General features: G+C 45.3%; 1 protein-coding gene across 1 annotated transcript in view; it reads right to left on the bottom strand.

The window, feature by feature from the left end:
• The window catches only part of LOC103679780 (keratin-associated protein 12-1-like), a 739-nt gene extending 447 nt beyond the window's left edge, over window positions 1–292 (bottom strand). The window contains exon 1 of the mRNA XM_008709326.2: window positions 1–292. This exon is cut by the window's left edge and continues 447 nt beyond it. Coding sequence (XP_008707548.2) covers window positions 1–275 — 275 coding nt within the window. The 5' untranslated portion in view covers window positions 276–292.
• Between the last annotated feature and the right edge of the window lie 9,845 nt (window positions 293–10,137).

The raw sequence follows: 10,137 nt of genomic DNA, 5'->3' as shown, positions 1-10,137 counted from the left end.
GGCTTGCAGCTCACAGGAAGGCATACAGCAGGCTTGCAGCTCACAGGCAGGCACACGGCAGGCCTGCAGATCACAGGCACAGAGCAGGACACCTGGCCGGAGCTGGGCACGGAGCAGGACACCTGGCAGGAGCTGGGCACGGAGCAGGTCGTCTGGCAGGAGCTGGGCACACAGCAGGTCGTCTGGCAGGAGCTGGGCACATAGCAGGTCGTCTGGCAGGGGCTGGAGGTGCTGCAGGCCTGCTGGCAGCCCGTGGAGCAGTTGGTGTGGCACATGGTGGCGTGGGGCTGGAGTGAAGTCAGGGTAGAGGATGGGGCTGGTCTGGAGGCTCCTTCCCTGGGCAGCCTTTATACCCGGGCTGTGGCATCCTGGCCACCAGCCACACAGGTGCCTTCCTCCTGGTTGCCTGATTGTTTTCCTCTTCCTCCTCCGTGCGTCTCTTCCTGGAGTTTCTGTTGGAAGTGACCCGGTTCAGGAAACTGTATCAGCGGGAGGCTTGGCGTGACCCAGAAGCCCTGTGATTTCTGGCTCAGAGCCCAGGTTGGGTGGTGAAGGACCATCAGCTGGGGACAAGGGACCCCACATCCTGTATCTTTGGGGTAAACACCCTGTCCTCTGTCCACACAAACACCATCTTGCACGCCAGACCAAGGGTCCCCCATTTTGACTTGGAGACTCCGTGACCCAGAAGATCTTCCCAATGGACCAGAGCCAAGCGGCTGGGCTCCTCATCGGGGACAGCCGTGGCCGTGTCACCCACCATGTCACCCAGTCCCAGCTTTGTGCCGGGCGCCGTGCTAAGCCTTTTACCTGGATCAGCTCATCACTGACTAGTCACCAGTCCTTGCAGCATCCAAGGGGTGGGTGACACTCCACTTACACGGATGTGCAGTTAGATTCCATGATGTGTGCGCGCTCAGCACTGGGGCGAAGAAGCAGGAATTCGAAGCTGCTGGGTCCACGCTGGAGACTGTGGTCTTTACCATTGTGCCAAATTATGCGGGGGCTTTAGAAGTTCAGTAGTGACATATCCTCACGTGGCCCAGTAACAAGTCACACTAGTTAAGTCATTCCAAGACTGTGGTCTCTGGAGCTCATGCTGTGGTCAGAGCAGAGACAACAAATAGCCTGGAGTCCCCCTGAGACCGCACAGCAGTGTGACCTTGAGACCTGTGGACAAGCCACGAGCTCATGAGGTCCGCCGTCCACATGCTCCTCTGTTGGCTCTGACCACAGGTTAAAACCACAGTTAGGACCAAGAGGATTGAGGGCGACCGCACGTGACCACATGTCCAGATGTGACCTAGTAACAGAGTTGCACATTTGCATCGGTCACTGTCGTCCAAGCCAATGAGAAGAACAGAGAGCCTCTTACACTCCCTGCTCCTTCGTCCTGCCCGTAGGGCTCCTCCCAGCCCACCCCCGCCAGCGTTCCTTGTCGCGCACTCTGCTGCTGGTGCTTCTCTTCGCTTTCGTCTTCCCGGAAAGGTTTCATCTCACCCTCTTTCAAAGGACTTTCTCTCTTTTTTGCTGTACATGGAATCCTTGATTGGCCGTGTCTGTCTTCAGCATCTCGACACTGTTCTCCGGTCTCCGCTTCTGATGAGAAGTCAGCTGTTAATGTTTTTTTCTCGTCTATAAAGTGTTTCTCCTCTCACTGCTTTGAAGGCTTTGCTCTGTATTTTTGGTTTTCATCACTGCAACTATTATGTGCCCAGAGATGGTTTTCTTTGTATTTATCTAGCTTGGGTTTTTCTCTAAGATCCTAGGATCTGTAAATTGGTGTCATTTTTTTGTTTTAAGTCAGGTTTGGGAGACTTGTCCATTGTGTCTTCAACACAGTTTTATACTTTGATTTCATTCTCTCCCCCGGAGGTTGAACTTAACCTGTGTGTTAGACTGTCTGACACTGGCTCACAGGCTCTTTTTCTTTTTTTAAAGATTTATGTATTTATTAGAGAGTGAGCGAGAGGGGGAGACGCAGAGGGAGAGAGAATTTCAAGCAGACTCCCTGCTGAGCGCAGAGTCCAATGTGGGGCTCAATCTCACGACCCTGAGACCATGACCTGAGCTGAAACCAAGACCCGGATGCCCAGTGGACTTAGCCACCCTGGTGGCCCTCTTTTTATTTTTCTTAGCTCATCCTTCTCCGTCAGGTTAGATGATTTCTCTTGATGTGCATTCACTTTTACACACTCTACTCTTCGATCTTCCACTTTCCAGTGGACATTTCATGTCCACCTTGTGTTTCAGTTCTAGAATTCCTTTTTTTTTTTGACCAGTTTCCGTTTATCTCCCTAACATTCCCTCTCCATTCAGTCATGAAAATAATACTTTCCTTTAATTCTTTGAACATACCTTCCTTGGATTCTTGAAATGTATTTATAATAGCTGCTCTCCCACCATTGTTTGCCTGGCCAATGTCCAGACCATCTCAAGTTTCATTACCATTGATTGACTTGTTTCTTTAACTGTGGATTATGTTTTCTATATCTCTTATGTCTAGTGATTTTTTAAATTGTATATCGAAATTACTTATGACATAGATATAAGATGTCTGCATTCTCTTTTACTGGCTGTTGATTTTTGTTCTGGTAGATAGTGATTAGCTGGCCATCTCGGACGTGTGCAGCCTGGGTCTACTCTTTGTTAGGTGCGTCTGTTCCATCAGCTGCAGGTGTCCAGGAGCGTGGCTAGGTGTGTGGCTTCCAGAACAGAATCAGACAGACTCTCCTGTCGGTGACAAGCTGTCCTGGAACATCGTAGATGACACCCCCACCCCAAAGAGAGGTCTGAGTCCTTATGCTGAGATTGCCCCGTCCAGGCAGACCCCAGCAGGCACACCCCAGCAGGCCCACCAGGCAGGTGGGCCCAGAGTCTCTTTGTGCAAGGAATGAGTGACACGGAGGAGGGGGTGCCTGAAGCAGATAGATGGTGCTCCTCCCTCCCACCCGGTCGCTGCCCACAGGGGGCCACCCTGGCACCCCTCGTAGAACAAGTCTTCAGTGGCCTCCAGGTTCTGCACGGGGCAGGTGAAGAGCATGCCCAGCGGACCCTCTGAAGCCTATGGCAAGGATGTAGCAGGGTGATCGGGATCCCTCTGTGACCCTGCGTGTCCCCTCTGGGAGGCCCTTCTCCAGCAGGGAACCAACACTTTGTGAGCCAAATAAATCATGCTTTCCTGATACAGCTTGTCCTTCTGTTTTATTGTCCTGTATTTTGAAGTTCTTTTCTCGAAGACATATATAGCCATAAGCAGAGCAGCCCCTCCTCAAAGAGCCCTCTCTCCAACAGCTCAGCGGGAGGTGGGGAGGGGGTCCTGGGAGGGCGCAGGGGGAAGATGTCCTGCCCACATCCACCACCTGGGACTCACCTTGTATATGGGGAAGGGCAGAGGAATAACTACCCCCACTGAATAGGGAACAGGAATCAGACTGTTACAGCTCGGAGGGCAGGGAAAGCTCACACACCCACCCCAACTACAAAGTGGAGTCTGGACATGGCAGGGAGGAGCAGCAGGATGTGAGAAAGCTTCGCCCTCCAAGACCCAGGCACATAGGGCCTGCTCAAGACACCCTGGGGTAGGACAGTGGAGCCCTCCTAGCCCCAAGTCAGCTTGGCTGGTACAGCTGCAGGAGCAGCAGCAGTCACTGGGGGGAGGCAGGCACGTGTAGAGGTCCCCTCCATGGGTCAGGTACACAGGACAGCTGAAAACTTAGGGCAGAGCAAGAACGCTGTGCCTCCAGCCCTTGCCCTAAGCACATGGCACTGGAAGCCCACCACAAAGGAATCTGAAATCTTAGGTACCCTGAGGTTCATCACAATAACAATAAAACCCAAACCAAGGTCAGCATCTAAGCAGGCTGATCCAAACTTCCCTCCACCACACGGATGACCTGACAGAAGAGACTCACCCATTTCCTAGACGAAACTCTGTTTATGTCCATTTCAATTAACACGTGATGGCTGATACTCAATCAAAAATTAGAAGACATACAAGAAAGCAAGGGAAAAAAATTAATCTATTGTCAGGGGACAAAGCAATCAACAAAACTGGACTTAAAAATGACCCAAATGTTAGAGCTATTCAGAAAGAAACAGTAAAATAACTATGACAAGTGAAATGAGTCAGATAGAGAAAGGCAAATATAGTTGACCCTTGAACAATGTGGGGGTTAGGGGCACTGACCCCCTGCAAGTGAAAAATTCACACATAACTTTTGACTCCCTGAAAACTTAACTATAATAGCCTACTGTTGACCAGAATCATTACTGATAACATAAGTAGTCGATTAACATGTATGTTGTATGTTAATGTATTATATGCTGTATTCATACAATAAAGTAAGCTAGAGAAAAGAAAATGTTATTTAAAAACCATAAGGAAGAGAAAATACATTTACAGTACTGTACTGTATTTTTAAAAAAAAAATCCATGCAGTTCAAACTCATGTTGTTCAAGGGTCAATTGTACTGTATCATCTCACTTGTATGTGGAATCAAAATAATAACAATAATAATAATAATAATAATAATATTTCCAGAGGTGGGGGCAGGGGGTAGGTGAAATGGGTGAAGGAGGTCAAAAGTTACGAACTTCCAGTTATAAGACAAATGAGTTGGGGAATGTAATGTACAGCATTTCTATAAAAGAAAAACACCAATTTAATATGTTTAAAGAAATAAAGGACAGAACTATAAATATGAGAACAGAGTGAGTATCTATTAAAATAGAAGAAACAGACCTGAGAGAAATAAAGAAAACTTCTAGAAATAAAAAAAATCAAGTAATAAAAATTAAAAATTTAGTGGAAACATTAAACAGAATATTAGACACAGCAGAAGAGAGAATTAGAGCAATCAGAAGGCAGATCCAAAGAAAATGATCCCAAATGCAGCAAAAAGAGTTTAAAAAGCAGCAAATATATAAGAGAAGTTAAGAGATGTGCTAAATGATTAGGGGGGACATGTGTGGTAAATTCATGAATAAAAGCATGGGAATTATAAATGTTAAATTTAGAATAACAGTTACATTCAGGATGGACTAAAGCATGAGTCATGTGGGGGATTGAGTCATGTGGGAGATGTCTCAGAGGGGTTCAAATAAATAATTAAGTAAAATAACTAAAATTAATATGTTAAATAATCAAGGGTAAAACATGACTACATATATGAACAGATGGAGAATTTCAGCAGAGAGATGAACACTATATGAAAGGGTCAAAAAGATTATGTAAAAATCAAAATACAATATCAAAAATACATTCCTTCAATGGACTAATCAGTAGACTTGACACCGCCAAGTGTGGAATCATTACATTTAAAGATAAGTAAATAGACACAGCCCATATTAAAACCCAAGGAGAAAAACAGTAGGGGGAAAAACAAGAATAAAACATCAAGGAACTCTAGGACAATATTAAATCATCACTAATGCATGTAATTAAGGTCCCAGAAAAACAGAAGAAAGAGAATAAGGCAGAAGAAATATTTAATTTCTTAAAATTTATCATTGACTTTCTAAAAATAATGGAAGACATAAAATTATAGGTCCAAGAAGCTCAGAGCATCTCAAGTAGGATAAATCAGCTCTCCACTCCTACAAAAAATAATGACCTGGACACATCATTAAAGTCCGACTATAAAACCAAAAGAGAAGAGGAAATCTTGAAGACATCTGCATGAAAAAGACATGCTTCATAAAGAATGAAGATGAGAATCTCTTCAGAGTCTAATTAGAAAGCATACAATTCAAAAGACAACGAAAAGACATCTTTAAAATACTAAAACAAAAATCTGTCAACCCTATGAAACTTTTAGGAAAGCATCTTTAAAAATTAAAGTGAAATAGTGGCTCCTGGGTGGCTCAGTCATTAAGTGTCTGCCTTCGGCTCAGGGCATGATCCCAGCGTTCTGGGATCAAGCCCCACATCAGGCTCCTCTGCTGGAAGCCTGCTTGTTCCTCTCCCACTCCCCTTGCTTGTGTTCCCTCTCTCGCTGGTTATCTCTATCTCTGTCAAATAAATAAATCTTTAAAAAAATTAAAGTGAAATAAACACTTGCTCAGATAAACAAAATTGAAGAGAGATTAACCACAGACACCCACTACCAGAAATATTAAGAAAATTTCTTCAAGCCAGTGATTGGGAGAGCAGAGAGAAACCTGATGTGCACAAGGGGAAAAAGCTGCTCTAGAAATGATTCTAGAGAGAAGCTAAATATAAAAAGCTTTACAAGATAATCTACTGTTGAGAGCAGACACTGTCACAATGCACTGGGGGTTCTTCACATGTGTAGAAGTAAAGGAGACACCCTCCCCAGACAATGTGATGCGGAAATACACTGCTGTGGAGTCCCAACACTACAGATGACCAGCATAATATCATTTGGAGGTATATTGTGTTCTATTAAAGGTGTAAATTACAAATTCTTGACCAATCCACTTGGAAAAGATGTGTAACTGATGAGGACAAAAGTAGAGACGAAATGGGATAATTAAAAATACTAAACCTGGGGGCGCCTGGGTCATTTAGTTATTAAGCGTCTGCCTTTGGCTCAGGTCATGATCCCAGGGTCCTGGGATCGAGCCCTGCATCGAGCTCCCTGCTCAGCAGGAAGNNNNCCTGCTTCTCCCTCTCCCACTCCCCCTGCTTGGGTTCCCTCTCTCACTGTGTCTCTCTCTGTCAAATAAATAAAAAATCTTAAAAAAAAAAAAAAACAAGCGAAACCTGAAAAGAAGAAAAAGAGAAAAAAGAACAAGTGGCAGAAATAGAACACAACCAGCAAGATGGTATTTTACATTTAAGTGTATAACAACTTCCATTAAATGTAAAAGGTCTAAACATCAAAATAAAAAGACAGAGATTTTTAAATTGGATAAAAAAGCAAGACCAACTATCTGCTATCTACCAGAAATCCCACTTTAAATATAAAACCACAGTTAATTATTTCATATATGTATATGTTTCTATGTATGCTATGTATATGTTTCTATGTATATGTTTCTATGTAGAAATTAAATATTTCTACATATGTATATAAGCATCATGTGTATACTTATGTATACATATATAATATATACATAAACATACATAATCAAATACATTGTTGGTCTTATCATTGTGAACAAACCATTGTACCAAATCAAAAATAAGAAAAATAGAAGTCGTTATGTTACCTCCTCTTACTCCTTCCTCATTGTGCTTCCTTACTTTATATAGACCAAATTTTCTGACCTATATTACTTTCCTTTTCTCTAAAGACCTTCTTGCAAAGGAGGTTTACTGGCAAAAATTTCCCTCAATACTTAGTTGTCTCAGAAAGTCTTCATTTTCCCTTCACTTTTGAAGGATAATTTTGCAGGGTACAAGATTCTTGGGTGACAGGTTTTTCCCTCTCAACACTTGAAATATTTTGCTCTCCTCTCTCCTTGCTCACATGGCTTCTGAGGAGAAGCTGGTGTAATTCTTGTCTGTGGGCCTGTGTAGGTAAGGTTTTTTTTCCTTTGGCTTCATTGAGGATTTTTTTCTTTATCTCTGATTTTCTGCAGTTTGGAAATGATGTGCCCAGGTATAGTTGATTTTTGTACTTATGCTGTTTGACGTTCTCTGAGCCTCCTGGGTCTGTGGTTTGGTATCTGACAATAGTTAAGGGGGTTCTCAGTCATTATTGCTTCAAGTTTGTCTTCTGCTGCTTTCTCTCTCACTTCTCCTCTGCTGTTCCCACTTCACAGAGGTTATACCTTCCGTGTTGTCCCATGGTCCTTGGGCGTTCTGTTCTGGGTTTTCATCTTTGTTCCCTTTGCATTGCAGTTTTGCAGCTCCTCCAGCTCAGAGATGCTTTCTCAGCCGTGTCCAGTCCACTAGGAAGCCCATCACAGGCATTCTTCATTTCTGTTGCAGTGTTTTTGTCTCTAGTGTTTCTTTCTGGTTCTTTCTTAGGATTTCCATCTCTCTGCTTACATTTCTCCATCTGTTCTTGCATGCTGTCTGCTTTACCCATCAGAGCCTCTAGCATGTTCGTCAGAGTTGTTCTGAATTTCCGGTCTGGTAACTCCAGCATGTCAGCCATGTCCGGTTCTGTCGTGTGCTCTGTCTGCAGATTGCTCTTTAGCTTTTGCCTTGTGATTGCTTTCTCAATAGCCAGACATGATGCCCTGGGTAGAAGGAACTGCTGTAAATAATCTTTGGTACTTGGTAGTGAGGTGTTGGCGGGGAGGGACGCATTCTGTAGTCCTGTGATCAGGGCTCAGGCTTCCAGCGAGCCTGTGCCTCTTTTCAAGAGTTTCTCAGTCCTCCCCCCTTCCATGAGACAGGATGGCTAGAGGGGCTGAGTTAGGTATTTTCCTTTCCATGGGTCAGTCAGGCTGATAAATCCCTCGGTGGTTAAGTTCTGGTTAATAGTTTTTCCTGAGTGAGCCTTGTTAAGAATGCTCTGCCAGATTTCAAGATGATTCCTTTACCCCCTCACCCCACCAGAAGCATGAGAGGATCTTCCTCTATCACCAAGAATTCTAGGAGGTGTAAAACTCACAACAGTGCAGGAGCCTCCCATGACTGGGTCCCCTGAAGTTTTTAATCTCTCAGCCTTGTCTACACTGAGCCTCCAGCAAGTTGTGAATTACAGTCTGGGTTTCCCTGCCCTGGACCCGGCCCCAGCAAATTATGATTCTCTGTATTCACCTGTGGGTGCCTCCATTTTGGGGGGGGGGAGCAGTGGTTTGCCCTGTGACCTCACTTCTCTTACAAATCTAAGAAGAACCATTGATTTTTCAACTTGTTCTGCTATTTACCTGTTGTTAGGACAGAGTGGTGACTTCCAGCTTCTCCCATGCTGGACCAGACTACCACGACTCAGAGCACAGCCCCCATGAAGTGGTGCTACACGGTCAGGTAGACAAAACTACACGGCCAGCTGTGGCTAGCCCGTCTCTATCGTCTGCACAGAGGGTGCGTGAGTGCCGGAGCCAGGGGGTGAGGAGAGGAAGCTATGCTCTTCACTGAGGCTGATCTAGCTGCCTGCTGCGGCTGAGTACCCAGCCCTCCAGCAATGGAAGCCTGTTGAAGGTCAGTCTGGAGGTGAATCTCATGAGGAGGATGTACCCTCCTCCAGAACCGTCAGACGCTCTTCATCAGTGGCCTTTATATGGTATTGAGTCCATAACGGGTAGAAAACACGAGTCTGGAAACCAAGGGTTGGAAACTAGGAGGGTCCCTACTTACCATTTCTCCCAGTGACCCACTTGGGGAATTTGTGTGCGCTGACCCCCACCGCTGTGAGCTCTGTGGGTTTAGAGGTCCTGGTTCCTGAAGGACGACTGTTCCCAAAGGGGACACAACAGGAATCCCACTGAAGTAAGTATTAATTTTCCACTGTTTATAAGTCAGTATTTCAAACTCATATAAATGTTCACAGTATACACATTACATAAATAGGATAGATATGTGTCTATCCACACACTGAGTTCTGTAAGGTGCTTATCCTTCATCATTTTGCTCCTCTGGGTAAAACAACAAGGACTTCTTCCGCGCCCACACACAGATCTACCCTGTTCTTTTTAGCGCCTGTGTAGTATTTCCTCATACAAAGATGTTAAAATAACATTGTTCCTCTACTAACGGTCTTCATCTTGTCTCTTCCGTCGTTACTGTTGCTATCACAAACAATGTGATTGTGAACATGTGTATCTTTGTGCAAGCCCTTCTGTTGGGCTGATTCCTGGGAGAAATACCCACTTTTTAAAGGAAGAGTCAGTGGGCTCTGAAAGACTGGCTGTCCAAGGCTGTAGTCAGTGCACAGCAGAGCAGAGGTGTCTACAACCAGCCCTGGTCCCCGGGGCGACCTCCTCCACCGCCCCCTGCTCAGGGGACTCTTGGAGACAATGAAGGAATTGACTATAGAAGCCTCCAGAGGGGACCGCAGTAGCATCCTGCCCCACCAACAGCCGCTGCAAACATCTGACCATTTGAAACCTGCAGTCACTGAACCTGGGCACCGCGAGCCTCCCCTTGGCTGAGTAACGCTTCTCACATTGATACCCAGTAAACACATGGAGCCCATGAACCCCCGCACACGGCTCTGGGGCAGTCCCACCGTAAGGAGGTGAGGCTGCCGATGAGACAGACGGCGGGCCGGCAG

This window comes from Ursus maritimus, unplaced genomic scaffold (assembly GCF_017311325.1).
Source record: "Ursus maritimus isolate PB19 unplaced genomic scaffold, ASM1731132v1 scaffold_4, whole genome shotgun sequence".
NCBI lineage: Eukaryota > Metazoa > Chordata > Mammalia > Carnivora > Ursidae > Ursus > Ursus maritimus.
This window is presented reverse-complemented; position numbering and strand designations above follow the sequence as displayed.